The sequence below is a fragment of the Dipodomys ordii genome, unplaced genomic scaffold, assembly GCF_000151885.1.
Source record: "Dipodomys ordii isolate 6190 unplaced genomic scaffold, Dord_2.0 Scaffold31, whole genome shotgun sequence".
NCBI lineage: Eukaryota > Metazoa > Chordata > Mammalia > Rodentia > Heteromyidae > Dipodomys > Dipodomys ordii.
In genome coordinates this window covers 7,792,444-7,808,215 of record NW_012267247.1, presented here as the reverse complement: position 1 = coordinate 7,808,215, position 15,772 = coordinate 7,792,444, and the positions used below count along the sequence as shown (strand labels likewise).

The 15,772-nt window shown below is 44.9% G+C and overlaps 1 protein-coding gene across 1 annotated transcript; it reads left to right on the top strand.

The window, feature by feature from the left end:
- Window positions 1-1,200: 1,200 nt before the first annotated feature.
- On the top strand, window positions 1,201-15,771 carry Tsr1 (TSR1, 20S rRNA accumulation, homolog (S. cerevisiae)). The gene is made up of 15 exons (XM_013016456.1): window positions 1,201-1,317; window positions 1,482-1,585; window positions 2,357-2,576; window positions 2,804-2,938; window positions 4,193-4,617; window positions 5,562-5,721; window positions 6,174-6,328; window positions 6,576-6,772; window positions 9,357-9,519; window positions 9,985-10,095; window positions 10,783-10,915; window positions 14,441-14,557; window positions 14,887-15,027; window positions 15,136-15,210; window positions 15,327-15,771. Exons 1-15 carry the CDS (start codon window positions 1,221-1,223, stop codon window positions 15,503-15,505), a joined length of 2,412 nt encoding a protein of 803 aa, XP_012871910.1. The 5' UTR covers window positions 1,201-1,220; the 3' UTR covers window positions 15,506-15,771.
- The last annotated feature ends 1 nt before the right edge of the window (window position 15,772 follows it).

The window sequence follows — 15,772 nt, the reverse complement described above, 5'->3', positions numbered from 1 at the left end:
CGGCGGGCCCGGGGGCCGCTGTCATGGCAACGCGCCTGCTCCCTCCAGGAGGGCGCAAACTCTCATTGTGAGCGCCGGTAGCCAGTCCCGCACTGCACGGTCCAGCCAGACCTTGGACCCTGAGGCTGAGCCTCAATTCTGATAGATGCCTCCCCAATTTCCACCCGTGGAGCTGGGAGGACCCGGTCCGGCACTATGGCTCGACGCTAGCGTTGTCTCCCGGTCCCAGGTCGCCTCCGAGTCCCACGGTCAGCGGTTGCTCAGTTGCAAAGCTTGTTGGAAGTTGAGTGGGAAGGCAGCGGCTGGTTTTGGAGAAGAGGAGCCAGAAGGCAGGAGGGTCATGGCCCCCCTCCCCGCCCACCCCCCAACACACCCACACCCATCGCAGGGCTCTCCACATCCTGTCTAGTCCTGGTAACCGCTTTGTGAGAAATGAGGTGCCGATTGTAGTCAAGGACCGGCGGGAACTTGTATGGAGCTAATGAGGCGAGTGAAGCGCCTTCCATGCGACTTGCCCTCGAATGTGAAGGGTGTTTTGGGAAAGGAAAAGGCTGCTCAGCAGTAAAGAACGCCTTTTGTTGTCAATATAGAGCGGCGCGCCCGAATCTTACGTGAGAGGGGCTTAGGCGTCTCGTGCACGAGTAGCCTTCCATTCAACATCTTACTACGTGCTGCCATGTAATAGTGCAAAAAGAGAGAGAGAAAGGAGGGAAGAGAGAGAGAGGAAGAAAAAAGAAGAGAAGTGGACACAAAACCGCCCTTCTGGAATAAGAGCCGGAGTTGGCAGTATGTCGGCTCCTTTTGTCTTTTTCTTTTCGGTGCCAGTCCTGGGGCTTGAACCCAAGACTTGGGCATTGTCCCTGAGCTTTTGTGCTCCATCACTTGAGCCACAGCTTTTTGGTGGAGATGAGTCTCACAGACTTTCCTGCCCGGGCTGGCTTGGAACCACGATCCTCAGATCTCAGCCTCCTGAGTCGCTAGGATTACAGGCGTGAGCCACCCGTGCCCGGCTACAAGGGGAGTTTTAAAGTCGTCAGCCGCAGAGTGCAACGTCTGAAAAGTTCCCACCGCGGTTCCACTGAGACTGACAGACGGGTTGAAAAGCCCTCAGCACAACGCGTGGAAGCCCCGCCCCCCGGAAGGGGCCCTCTAGAGGGAGGGGCCGGAAGCACTCCGCGCGGCCCGGAAGTAGTGCGGGCTTGGAGCACGCGGAGGGCGGCATGGCGGCTCACCGCTCCGGCCCGCTGAAACAACAGAATAAGCCTCATAAAGGCGGGCGGCATCGGGGTCGAGGGTCGGCACAGAGAGATGGCAAAGGTGAGGAGACAGGGCAGGTAGAAGGACCGTTTAACTGGTAACCGCTTTTCCTTGTGTCTGCACTGCTATAGTCAGGCCTGGGACTGGGCAAAGGCCCGTGGGGCGGGGGCCTCTGTTTATCTTCCGATCCAGACACAACGGCCCCATCTGGTCTCCTCTTCCAGGCCGCCTAGAAATGAAAATCCTGTGCAAGAAGGTGAAAAAAGAGCTGAGCAGAATAGACCAGAGACATCGCGCCAACCAACTCCGAAAGCAGAAGAAGGAGGCGGTAAGGAGAATTGGGTTGGGGACATGCTGCGGATTTACTACCATTATACAAGGATGATGGTATGAACTAGAAGATGGGACTCTGGGACGGGCCGGAGATGGAAAATAACACAATACACAAGTTGGGCCTACACTACTTACTGGTCTAGATTTTTTTTGGGGGGGGTCGGTTGTGAGGCTTGAACTCAGGGCCTGGGTGCTTTCCCTGAGCTCTTTAGCCCTAGGCTAGCTCTCTACTACTTTTAGCCACGGCTCCACTTCCCGTTTTTTGAGTGGTTAAGTGGCTCATGGGGACTTTTCAGCCCGGGCTGGCTTCTAACTGCCATCCTTAGATCTCAGCCTCCTGAGTAGCTAGGATTATAGGCATGCTCGGTGCCCAGCTCTGGTTTGCATGCATTCTTTTTTTTTGTTGTTCTGTTGTTTTTTTTTTCTGCCAGTCCTGGGGCTTGAACTAAGGGCCTAGACATTGTCCCTGAGCTTCTTGTGCTCAAGGCTAGCACTCTACCACTTGAGCCACAGTGCCACTTCTTGCTTTCTCTGTTTATGTGGTACTGAGATATTGAACTGAGTGCTTCAGCATGTTAGGCAGGCACTCCTACCACCAAGCCACATTCCCAGCCTTGGTGTAGATTCTGTTAGAGTCTGAGATGACCTGCAGGCTTTCCCCCATACTTGGCGGCCTGTGGCAAGGATGCTGGTACCAGGCTGCCGCTGGCCATACTGTTGGAAATGCAATACTGGAGCACAGTTTTCTGACTATTTCTTTTCTCAGGTTCTGGCAGAGAAGAGACATTTGGGCAGCAAGGATGGGCCTCCCCATCAGGTGCTGGTGGTGCCTCTGCACAACAGGATTTCCCTGCCTGAGGTCTTGGGACTGCTTCAGGATGGAGACTTGGGAACAGTATGCTTGAATGAATGTGGAAACACTCACAGCTTTATGCTACTGTGCCCACAATTGAAACATCGGTGGTTTTTCACATTTGCAAAGCCAGGTTAGAGCATATAATATTCTCTTGTTAAATAGCTTAAATTTCTTTCCTTTTTTTTTTTTTTTAAACTTTGGTGGTGCTGATAATCAAACGCAGGGTCTTGCCCATGGTAGGCAAGTTGCTACTTTGCTGACCTTGAACTGGTGACCCTTTTAGCACAACCTTCAGAGGGCTAGGTAATATTTGCTGAGAATAATGTTCTGTACCTCTTCTGTGTCTTCTATCTCCAGGGGATCTGCACACTGTGTTAGACCTGGCTAAAGTGGCTGATACCATCCTGTTTCTCCTTGATCCACTAGAAGCTTGGGACAGCACTGGAGATTACTGCCTTTCCTGCCTCTTTGCTCAGGGCCTTCCCACCTACAGTAAGTGAGTTGGCATATTGGAGGCTAGGAAAAAAGTAAATAATTGTTCATTGTGTACCTATAGCTGTTCAAGCACTTAGCTTGGCATTTGATTCAGGAATATATATGATGGGTTATATTGCTGGTAGAATGTATATGCAAACATTAAATTTGGTCACTTATGAATTGTCAGTTAAGGTGCCATTTTATTTCTGAGCTGACATTTGCCAAGAGGAAGAAGAATGTGAAGTTTTGTTGTGACATGTTTTTTTTGCTCATTAGTGGGGCTTGAACTCTGGGCCTGGGCACTGTCCCTCAGCTCTTCAGCTCAAGGCTAGTGCTCTACCACGCTCTACCACTTGAGCCACAGCGCCTCTTCTGGCTTTTTCTGCTTATGTGGTGCTGAGGCATGCAAGGCAAGCACTCTACCACTGAGCTACCTTCCCAGCCTTCTTTCTTCTTCTTCTTTTATTTTTTTTTTTGGGGGGGGTCTGGTCATGGGGCCTGAACTCTGGGCCTGGGCGCTGTCCCTCAGCTCTTCAGCTCAAGGCTAGCGCTCTACCACTTGAGCCACAGCGCCACTTCTGGCTTTTTTCTTTTTTCTTATGTGGTGCTGAGGAATCCAGGGCCTCTGGCATGCAAGGCATGCGCTCTACCACTGAGCCACCTTCCCAGCCCCCTTCTTTCTTCTTATGTGTGTGTGTGTGCCTGCACGCGTGCTCGAGTGTGAGTCCTGGGACTTGAACTCAGGTCCAGGGCTTTTTTGCTCAAGGCTAGTGCTCTATCACAGGAGTCACTTTCTGCCTGGGCTGGCTTTGAACTGCTATCCTCAGATCTTAGTCTTCTGGGTAGCTAGAATTATAGTCATGAGCCACCAATGCCATTTCTTCCTTTCTTTTTTTTTTTGTTTTGATGGTGGGGCTTGAACTCTGGGCTTGGGCGCTGTCCCTGTGCTCTTCAGCTCAAGCCGCGGGCTCTACCACTTGAGCTACAGCACCACTTCTGGTTTTCTAGTAGTTTATTGGAGATAGGAGTCTCACAGTCTTTCCTGCCCGGGCTGGCTTCGAACTGTGATCCTTGGATCTCAGCCTCCTGAGTAGCTAGGATTACAGGCATAAGCCACCGGCACCCAGCATTGTGACATTTCTTCAGGGTGGCCAAGGGTTGACTTTCTCAGTGATCTCTGGGATCACGTACCTGTTGGCTTATTTGAACTGCAAGAGGATTTTCATGTAATAAAGCAGTAAGTTACAAAGCCCTCTCTTTTGCTTTCAGCACTAGCTGTCCTGGGGGTTTCTGGCCTCCCACTGAAGAAACAAATAGATGCCAAAAAGAAGTTAAATAAAGTAGTGGAGAAGCGCTTTCCTGATGACAAACTACTCTTGTTAGACATCCAACAGGAGGCAAGCATGCTGCTTAGACAGTTGGTTAACCAAAAGCAACGGCATCTTGCTTTTCGAGATCGGAGGGCCTACCTGTTTGCCCATGCTGCTGATTTTGTGCCTAGTGAAGAGAATAACTCTGTGGGCACCTTGAAAATCTCAGGTTATGTTCGTGGGAGGACTCTGAATGTAAATAGCTTGCTGCATATTGTTGGATATGGAGACTTCCAAATGAAACAGATCGATGCTCCCATGGATCCTTTTCCCTTAAATACTAGAGTGAATAAGTCCCAGAAGGACTCAAGCATGGCAATGGAGGTGAGATTGATGCTTTTGTATTTTGTTTTTCTTTTTGTTCCCCGCCCCCCTTTCAATGCTGAAGATCAAACCTAGGACCTCATGAATTCTAGACAACCATTTTACCACTCAACCTGTATTATGGATTTATGTACAAGTTGGCACATGATAGAAATTTAAATCCAGAAAAGATAGTCCACATGCCAGTGAGGAGGAAAAGCAGGGCAATAGTCAGCTTACAAGTATGTTGATCAATTATATATATTACTTTCTAGCTGTCCTGCACACAGTTGACTGAGTTTATAGAAGGGGACCCAGTATGTGATCACTCCTCAAAGAACTTAGTTGGATTAGAAAAAAAGGGCAAGGGGCTGGGAAGTTGGCTCAGTGGTAGAGTGCTTGACTTGCATGCATGAGGCCCCGGGTTCAATTCCTCAGCACCACATAAGCAGAAAAAGCCAGGAGTGGGCTGACACTCAAGTGGTAGAGTGCTAGCCTTGAGCTGAAGAGCTGAGGGACAGCGTCCAGGCCCAGAGTTCAGGCCCCGTGACTGACCAAAAAAAAGGGCAAATGCCAGTGAAGTAAAGGTTGAAGTTAGGTTATCATATGGACCTACTGTAGAAGCTGAGGAAATAGACAGGCAAAGCAGAAAGAAAATCAGCTAAAAAATGTGGAGTAGAATGAGTGTGGCTTAAGTTAAAACAGAGGTGAAAGAATGGAGACAACAGCTTGATAGGAATGAGAAATAGGTACAGTAGGGATAAGATTATGAAAGGCCTCAAGAGCTAAGCAGAAGTGTAGAGTTAAGATGCCATTTGACATGGAAACAGCCATTTGAAAATATCCTTGGTTATGTTTTGATTTGTCTGTATAAGGACTGATAGGTTTCTGAATCTTACTGCTTGCTGTGTTTAAATACACTTTTGGTTAATGTTTAACTGGCTAGACCTGCTTTTGTTTTTCAGATTTGTGCTGTAGATGCTGTGGTTAATATGGAAGAAGATCTTAAGATCCTGATGAAGGCAGACCCCAATAAACAGGAATCTTTGCAAGCAGAGGTCATCCCAGATCCAATGGAAGGGGAGCAAACCTGGCCCACTGAGGAGGAACTGAATGAGGCAGATGGTTGGTAGTAGTAACAGACTTCTTTGTTATTTATCTGACCTGGAATTGTGGATTTTTGTCTAGTAGCTTATAGGGTAGCTGCTCACACCCTATGTAGGGTAGAATAGGATGAGAATAACATTGAAGTTCTGTCATTTCCTGTATCCCCAAATGCTGTAGATTGCACTAAGAAAACAGTGGATGCAACTTTGTTCCATTTTTTAACATTGCATTATTTTATAATGAACAGATAAACAACTGTAGATATACTGAAACAACTTAGCTGTGTAGGTATTGCTAATTGTGAGGCAGTTGAGTTAAATTTGAAAGTCTGCAGTCTGCTCTGCTTACCTGTCTACTAATGTGTACACATGTTGACAGAAGTATCCAGCATCTTCTGGAGTTAAGAAGACCCAGGGCAAAGGAGGTCCATAATTTGTTGGGAGGTTTATAACTTGTTTTGGCTTTTACAGATTCTGTGAAGCAAAGTTCTAAGGTGATAAAGAAGGTTCCCAAAGGAACATCCAGTTACCAAGCTGAATGGATTTTGGATGAAGGTGATGGAAGTGATGGGGAAGGAGATGAGTATGACATGGAACATGAGGATTTTATGGAAGAAGACTCTCAGGTAAGGAAATGGATCATTAGACCACTTACATATACAGTGCTCAGTACTAGGTGGTGTGCAATCTTGACATTGCAGTCATTTTCTTAGTAATGACTGATCACAAGGAATGAGATTTTTTTAAATGACTTAATCACTGTTAGAATAGAGATGAAGATTATTGGTTAGTAGGTGTCCAGGGAAATTAGCTTACTGGCTTTGGGGTAGAGGTGGATGGATTTCTTGTGAGATAACTGCAGTCCTTTTATAGGTTGAGAGTGCTGAAGAGGAAGATGAGGAGGAATGTGAAACGATGACAACAGGGGAGTCTGTACGTGATGATCTGTATGATGAGAAAGTGGATGAAGAGGCTGAGGAAAAAATGCTGGAGAAATATAAACAAGAAAGATTAGAAGAGATGTTTCCTGATGAAATGGATACCCCCCGTGATGTGGCTGCCAGAGTGCGGTTCGTCCATAATTCTCAAGTGAAATAATAAGTTTTTATTTAAAAACTATGGCTCAGAACCATGTTATAATAGAAAGAGAGAAAGATGTTGTGTTTGCTCCTGAAGGGTTAATATTCTGTGTCAGAAAGGGAAATTAATATATGATCTGTGGTAAAGACTAGTATTATATGATTATTCAATTATTGGAGCTTGAACTCAGGGCCTGGGTACTGTTCCTGAGCTTCTTTTGCTCAGGGATAGTACTATACCATTTGAGACTCAGCTCTACTGCTGGCTTTTTCTGAATAGTTTATTGACGGTAAGAGTCTCATGGACTTTCATGCTGGATAGCTTCAAATCTCAGCCTCCTGAATAGGATTACAGTCATGAGCCACTGGCATCCAACTACACTCTCAGCCTTTTCCTGGTTAACTGGAGATTACAGGCGTGAGCCACCAGCGCCTGGTGTCTTTTTCAGTTATTTTTCAAGTAAGGTTTCCTGTTTTTACCTTGGTTGGCCTCAGGCAACAGTTGTACCTGCATCTGTGCCTGACCTTAAGTTAAGGGTAATGATGTACAGATGAGATGGGATCTTAGGAACTGATTTTGCTTGGGTTAACCTTAAGCCATTTGGCCCATGAAGATTCTTTGGCCCATGAGGATTCTTCTGTTTTCTCACTTTCTGAGTAGCTGGCATTATAGGCATTATCTACTATGCCTGATCCTCTTTGGGGTCTTTGTTTTGTTTTTGGTTGAAGTCGGCCTGGGCACTGTTCTTGAGCTTTTTTTGCTCAAGGCTACTCCACGTCTGGCTCTTTTTTTTGGTTGGTCGTGGGGCTTGAACTCTGGACTTTGGCTCTATACCTCAGCTTTTCAGCTCAAGGCCAGTGCTCTACCACTTGAGCTACAGGGCCACTTCTGGTTTTCTAGTAGTTTATTGGAGATAAGAGTCTCACGGACTTTCCTGCCTGGGCTGGCTTTGAACCTCAATCCTCAGATCTCAGCCTCTTGAGTAGCTAGGATTATAGGTGTGAGCCACAGGCACTGGCTCCACTTTTTTGGTAATTAATTAGAGATAAAATAGGCTGGTTTGGAACTTTGATCCTCAAGTCTTAGCCTTCTGAGTAGCTAAGATTATAGGCATGAGCTACTGGCACCTGACTTTCCCTATTGTTTTTTTTTTTTTTTTCTTTTGGGTCCGATCATGGGGCCTGAGCGCTGTCTCTCAGCTCTTCAACTCAAGGGTAGCGCTCTCTACCACTTGAGCCACAGTGCCACTTCCTGCTTTTTTCTTTTTTGCTTATGTGGTGCTGAGGAATCGAACCCAGGGCCTCAGGCATGCAAGGCAAGCGCTCTACCACTGAGCCACCTTCCCAGCTCCTGTTTTGAGACAGGTTATGGCTCTAGCTCAGGCTGTCCTGGTACATTCTGTCTTTTGTTAGCACTGTGAATGCTAGGATTACAAATATATTGTACTCAAGTGTTTGTTTTTGTTTTTTTGGTGGGGAAATGGGGAGTGTCCTTGGGGCCTAAACCCAGGGCCTTTACCACCGAGCCATATCTATGCCTAGCTCAATTTTTGTTTTTGGTCGATCGTGGGGCTTGAACTCTGGGCTTGAGCGCTGTCCCTGAGCACTTTAGCTCAAGGTTAGTGCTGTACTACTTGAGCCACAGCTCGACTTCCTGTTTTCTGGTGGTTAATTGGAGATAAGAGTCTCATAGATTTTCCTGCGTGGGTAGGCTTTGAACCCTAATCCTCAGATCTTAGTTTCTTGAGTAGCTAGGATTACAGGCATGAGCCACCCACGCCTGGCCCTAGTTTAGTTTTTTTTTAAGCTAGAGCCTTAGATGGTCGTGTTTTTGTTGTTGTTTGGTGGTTGGTTTGTTTTGGTGCCTGTCTTTGTCCCTGAGCCTTTTCTTACTCTATCACTTGAACTACAGCTAATTGAAGATAAGAGTCTCTTGGGGGCTGGGAATGTGGCTTAGTATAGAGTGCTTGGTTAGTTTGCATGAAGCCCTGGGTTTGATTCCTCAGTACCACATAAACAGAAAAAGCTGGAAGTGGTGCTGTGCTATGGCTCAAGTGGTAGAGTGCTAACCTTGAGCAAAAAGAAGCTCAGGGACAGTGCCCAGGCCCCGAGTTCAAGCCCCAGGACTGATTAAAAAAAAAAAAGTATCTCATAGACTTTCTTGTTGGGTCTGGCTTTAAATAAAGATCCTCAGATCTCAGCCTCCTGAGTAGTTAGGATTACAGGCTTGAGTTACTTGCACCAGACTCATTTTTGATGTTCTTTTTGTTTTGTTTACTAGTACCAGGGTTTGAATTCAGGATCTGCTTTCACTTGGCTTTTTTATTCATAGCTGGTTTTCTGCCACTTTTTATGTCTTCAGTCTGGCATTGTGCTGGTTAATTGGAGATAGAGTCTCACAGGCTTTTCTGCCCCGACTGGCTTTGAACCACCATCCCCTAGGTCTTAGCCTAGTGTGTACCTAGGATTATAGGCACGAGTCACTGGTGTCTGGCTCCTTAGCTGTTTTAGACCTAATGTGAATCTTAAGTAGCATATATAAATCTCTTACATATATTTGCAATTTCTATTCTAGCTTTCAGAAATATAGAGGCCTCAAGAGTTTCCGGACATCTCCATGGGATCCTAAGGAAAACCTCCCTCAAGATTATGCTCGGATCTTTCAGTTTCAGAACTTCATTAATACTAAGAAACGTATCTTTAAAGAGATTGAGGAAAAAGAAGCTGAAGGAGCTGAGGTATCTTATCTGCTTTCCTGTGTGTCCTATAAGTTGTGAGTGTTTACGATCATACTACCACTTTTACTTTCTCTTGTTCTTTTTTTTGGGGGGGACAGGTGGTTGGGGTGGGGTTGGTCCAAGATCAGGACTTCAATTCTGTATTTGCTGCTTTGGTGGAACCCTAACACCTGAGTCACACCTTCAACCCCTAATGGTTGATTATTTCTTTTCCTTTTTTTTTGTTTTTTAATTTACTTCTCTTGGCATGAGAATGAGTATCTAATTTAGTTTTGTGCTTGCCTGCAGCTAAATCAGCTGTATTAACCGAGAGACTTGTATCTGAGTAATTGAAGCATCTGTGAGAGGGAATCTTTCAGGGGGAAGGTTAGTTTTATGTAGTCTGAGAGATTAACATTTGGAGAAAAGTTCTGTCATTATTGAGACTTTAAGAGTAATCCTGTGATCTCTGTTTCCTGCTGGCAGGTTGGCTGGTATGTCACACTTCATGTCTCTGAAGTCCCTGTCTCAGTAGTTGAATACTTCAAACAAGGAGCACCCTTGATTGCATTTTCTTTGCTCCCTCATGAACAGAAGGTAAATTAGTATCTGTGGGAAGTAGCATCACAAAAAATTTTCATGTTCATGATGTTTTGCTAATTGGGATATGAAGATTATGGCTTTGTAATTTAGTGATCAAAGAATCAGAGAAGTCAATGATGGTTAGACCCAAAATGTCTGAACCTGTCTGAAGCATCTCAGTGATGCAGTTTGGTGTAGTTCTGAGACTTCTCCAAGATAGGAGTGTTTTTCAGATAACAACAGCAGCAGTAAGGGGCTGGAAATGTGGCTCAGTGGTAGAGTGCTTGCCTCGCATGCATGATGAGGCCATGGGTTCAATTTCTCAGCACCACATAAGCAGAAAAAATCGGAAGTGGTGCTGTGACCAACCTTTGGTTGGTGGTGTAAGAGTTGAGGAAGAGGCTTGAATAAATAGGATTTGAAGGCCATAATGTGTAGATGAATAGAAAGGCACTGTGACAGAGGTTGAGCTCTTTTATGTTAGATATGGGAAGGTAAACTAACAAGTGCATGAGAACTTTGATCATGCTAATGACAATTGTTGATGGATATAAAGGGTTACTCTGTGTCATCATCTACACTCTACCATTAACTAGTACTTTTAAGTTTTAGAGTGAATCTGATGTTTGTTTGCTTTGCCTTCTTTCAGGTTAGGATGTTGTATTCCTAGATTAGAAGCTTTTTTTCTTACTTGGTCCTCAGATGTCAGTATTGAACATGGTGGTCAGTCGGAGCCCTGGCAACACTGAACCTGTGAAAGCCAAAGAGGAACTGATCTTCCATTGTGGATTCAGGCGCTTCCAAGCCTCACCTTTATTCTCTCAGCATACTTCAGGTCAGTAGTGTGGAAGCCTTTCAGTTCTCTTCCATCTTATTTTTCTTTTTGGAGACAGAGAGTGATGGAGGACAGAATACAAAGTTCCAGCTCTTATGTGTCTGGGTTTGAGGTGTTTTCAGTACTCTGGCTTAGGAGTCAATGATGTTTTAATTCAAAATGTCTGAACCTGTCTGAGGCATCTTAATGATGCAGCTTGTGTGGTGCTGAGACTTCTCTGTCATGAGTACTTGTATCCAAGTAAGTTTTGAATCAGTTGGTAGCTTTACAAAAATGGGTATGTCAGTGTGGAAACCATAGTGTCTGGCATAACAGTGGCAGTGAGTAAAAGGGTGGTGACTTTTGTGGCTCCCCAGCTGATAAAGAGATGGTAAGATTGCATTTAGTAATTTAGTAATTGTACTCCTATATACTATGAGATAGGTTATCCTCTAACTTGGCTTTTTTTTGTTGTTGTTGACTGTGGGCCTTGAATTCTGTGCCTGGACACTGTCCCTCAGCTCTTCAGCTTCAGGCGAGTGTTTTACCACTTGAGCCACAATGCCACTTCTGGTTTTCTGGTGATAAGAGTCTTATTGAGGGCTGGGAAGGTGGCTTAGTGGTAGAGTGCTTGCCTTGCATGCATGAGGCCCTGGGTTTGATTCTTCAGCACCACATAAGCAAAAAGAAAAAAGCCAGAAAGGCTCAAGCGCTAGCCTTGAGCTGAAGAGCTGAGGGACAGCGCCCAGGCCCAGAGTTCAGGCCCCATGACCAGACACAAAAAAAAAGTCTTATGGACTTTCCTGCCTGGGTTGGCTTTGACCATGATCCTCAGATCTCAGCCTCCTAAGTATCTAGGATTACAGGTGTGAGTCACTCAAGCCTGTCTTAACTTGGCATTTTTGAATATCACCATAGCTCATTCAGCTTCCAGCAATGTCAGGAAGAAGACATAAAGGCAGTATTGGTAGTCTGAATAGTTTTTATTATTCTCACCAATCATGCTAGCCAAGACTTTTTTTTTGGGTCCGGTTGCAGGGCCTTAACTCTGGGCCTGGGCGCTGTTCTTCAGCTCTTCAGCTCAAGGCTAGAGCCACAGCGCCACTTCTGGCTTTTTTTTTTTCTCTTTGCTTATGTGGTGCTGGGGAATCGAACCCAGGGCCTCAGGCATGCAAGGCAAGCGTTCTACCACTGAGCCACCTTCCCAGCCCCCCAAAGACTTTTTTTATTAAATATTTTTCTTTTTCTCTGGCTTTTAGTATATTAAGGTCAGGTTCAGCAGACAAAGGTTTTTTTTATTTTTAAATTTTTATTTATTTTTTGTCAGTTGTGGGGCTTGAACTCGGACTGCGCACTGTCCTTCAGCTCTTCCGCTCAAGGGGAGCACTCTACCACTTAAGCCACAGCACCACTTCTGGTTTTCTAGGAGTTGATTGGAGATGAGAGTCTCATGGACTTTTCCTGGCCGTCTGGCTTTAATAAATCACAATTCTCAGATCTTAGCCTCCTGAGTAGCTAGGATTATAGGCATGAGCCACGGTGCCCAGTGATTTTTAGGTTTTCAGATTTGTCCAACTTTTTCTTTTTGTAACCAAAGTTCATTGGACTGTAGTGTGCCATTTTAATTTTCATTTGTTTGTTCATTTGTTTATTCTTAGCACAGTGTCTCACTACATAGCCCAGGCTGGTCTTTCAATCCTCCACTTCTGCCTACTAATTTATATATACCTTTTGTTGTTTTTGGTCGTGGGGCCTGAACTCTAGGCCTGGGCGCTGTCCCTCAGCTCTTCAGCTTAAAGCTAGCACTCTACCATTTGAGCCATATTGCCACTTCCAGCTTTTTCTGCTTATGTGGTACTGAGGAATTGAACCCAGGACATCATGCATGCAAGGCAAGCACTCTTACCACTGAGCAACCTTCTCAGCCCCAATTTATATATACTTTTTAAAATCTCCAGGTGTATATATTGTCTGTGGCTGCTTTTATGTTACAGTGGCTGAACTAAACAGCCTCTGTGTGGCTTCAAAGTCTAAAATACTTTGTATCTAGGCTGAAGCACTGGTCAGTGCCTGCCCAATACTAAGTGTTGTTGTAGCAGAGGGTGTCAGCAAAGCACTGATTTCTAAATGAGGTGGGGCACTGGGCATCAGAATCCTCTGGAGAACTTGTTTTTCTTTTTCTTTATTTTATTTTATTTTGGGTCATGTCGTGGGGCCTGAACTCTGGGTCTTGGCGCTGTCCCTCAGCAGTTCAGCTTAAGGCTAGTGCTCTACCACTTGAGCCACAGCGCCACTTCCGGCTTTTTTCTTTTTGTTTATGTGGTGCTGAGGAATCGAACCGAGGGCCTCATGCATACAAGGCAAGCGCTCTACCACTGAGCCACCTTCCCAGCCCGAGAACTTGTTTTTCTTTTGGTGCTGGTCTTAGGGCTTGAACTCAGAGCCTGGGTCCTGTCCTTGAGCTTTTATGCTCAAGACTAGCAATCTACCACTTGATCCAGAGCTCCATTTCCAATTTTTTTGGTGGATACTTGGAGATAAGAGTCTCATAGACGTTCCTGCCCAAGATGACTTCTAACTGGCTCAAATCTGAGCCTCCTGTGTAGTAGTTAGGATTACAGGTGTGAACTACCGGTGCCCTACTTGGAGAACTTTTTGAACCTTAAATACAGTTAAAGCTCCAATTGATAGGACAAAAGTTACATCTTTCAGTTTTATTGAGACAACTTTTTAAAAACTTTTTTTCATTATGAACCCCTGGGTGGCCTCAAACACAATTGTCTTGTCTCTACCTTATAATTGGTGGGGTTACAGGTATATACCACCAAACATACTGTGAGGCAGGGGGGAAAAAAGAGAATTAATGAAGTAAAGAAATAAAAGTGGGGGCTGGGAAGATGGCTCAGTGGTAGAGCGCGTGCCTTGCATGTCTGAGGCCCTGGGTTCGATTCCTCAGCACCACATAAGCAAAAAGAAATAAAGCCGGAAGTGGTGCTGTGGCTCAAGTGGTAGAGCGCTAGCCTTGAGCTGAAGAGTTGAGGGACAGCGCCCAGGCCCAGAGTTCAGGCCCCACAACCGGACCCAAAAAAAAAAGAAAGAAAGAAAAGTGGACTGGGAAGGTAGCTCAGTGGTAGAGTGCTTGTCTAGCATGCATGAGGCCCTGGGTTCGATTCCTCAGCACCACATAAGAATAAAAAGCTGGAAATGGTGCTGTGGCTCAAGTGGTAGAGTACTAGCCTTGAGCTGAGGACCTGAGGGACAGTGCCCAGAACCCAGAGTTCAAGCCTCACGACCAATAAATAAATAAATGAATAAATAAATAAATGAAGGCTGCTTTTGGTTTAGCAGTTGACCTTGTACAAATAATACATGCTGATAGTTTTTTGTTTTTTTTTTTTTAATATTAAAAGAGTTGTGGTTGGAAAAGAGCACTTGCCTGCCATGCACAAGGCCTTCGGTTTGGGAGAAGTTAGCAGTGATATAACCCCTTTGGATTGTTTATGGTTTCTCAAAATGTTTGTGATTTTTCTTTAACTCTTTTGGCAGCGGACAAACATAAATTTCAGAGATTCCTAACTGCTGATGCGGCTGTAGTGGTGACAGTGTATGCACCAATCACTTTCCCTCCTGCATCTGTGCTGCTTTTCAAGCAGAAAAGTAATGGTAAGTTGAGTTCACAGTGGTGAATGGGCTTTTTGGTAGCATCATCACTGTTTTCTATGTTTAGATTCGGGAGTCACGTGGTATGTAGAAGGTTAGCAATGGTTTCAAAATATATCAGTCTCTGACTCACAGTGAGTCTAAGCTACCAAAGTGGGTGCTATGTTTAGGGTAGGTTTGGGGAACAGGCTGAGGCAATATCATTTAGTGGTCTTTACTGTAGTTTCAGAAGGGAATAGTAGAGTGCATTGCTTTTTTTCCCGTGGATTAAACTAGTAAATGGAGAGTGTGGTCTATAGATTCTTGAACAGCCTCTTTTCTGTCCCCTGTAGGAATGCACAGCCTCATTGCTACAGGACATCTGTTATCGGTGGATCCGGACAGAATAGTCATCAAGAGAGTTGTTCTAAGTGGTCATCCTTTCAAAATTTTTACCAAGCTGGCAGTAGTGCGTTATATGTTCTTCAACAGAGGTAACATGAAGAAGGAGGATGGGATTTGATTGTTTGTGATGGGAAGGTTGGGTTTACATTTTGTGGGTAAATGTTTCATCTTGGTCTTCTATGTTTTCCATTCTTAAGAGGATGTGCTGTGGTTTAAACCAGTGGAACTGAGAACAAAGTGGGGCCGCAGGGGACATATCAAGGAACCTTTAGGTAAGAATGTGAGATTTGGGGACCTAATAGATTTCTCCAGTGCTACTCTTGGGATTGGTGCACACTGATTTTAAATTTTTTACTTTTAACTTTACTAATTATCATAATCTTTCCAGGTACTCATGGTCACATGAAGTGCAGTTTTGATGGGAAGCTAAAATCTCAGGACACAGTGTTGATGAACCTCTATAAACGGGTATTCCCCAAGTGGACGTATGATCCATATGTACCAGAACCTGTATCTTGGGTGAAAAGTGAGACTTCTTCAACAGTGCCTGAAGTGGACATAGAATAATGGATTCACTGGGATCTGACCATTCCTCTGATAGGAGTCTGTGGGATGTGATCGGGCAGTTTGTCACTACTGTGTTGGCCTATTTGTCTGCTGCCCCACTACAAAATTTATTTAGACCTGAAGTATCACATATGGAAAATTTTCGATTGTTTAACCCAAAAAGCTTATTAAATCTTACTGAAATTTCTATTTTTCATTAGGGTTCTGAAAATTATGAGGAAAAGATAGAAAACTTTTCATGTATTTGGAGACACTGAGTCCTATCTC

Excerpts from the sequence above, each read along its gene's own strand:
- Tsr1 (XM_013016456.1), top strand. The coding sequence starts at position 1,221 with ATGGCGGCTCACCGCTCCGGCCCGCTGAAACAACAGAATAAGCCTCAT. Across the intron at positions 5,722-6,173 it reads GGAACTGAATGAGGCAGATG|ATTCTGTGAAGCAAAGTTCT; the intron begins GTTGGTAGTAGT and ends TGGCTTTTACAG. Across the intron at positions 10,096-10,782 it reads TGCTCCCTCATGAACAGAAG|ATGTCAGTATTGAACATGGT; the intron begins GTAAATTAGTAT and ends CTTGGTCCTCAG.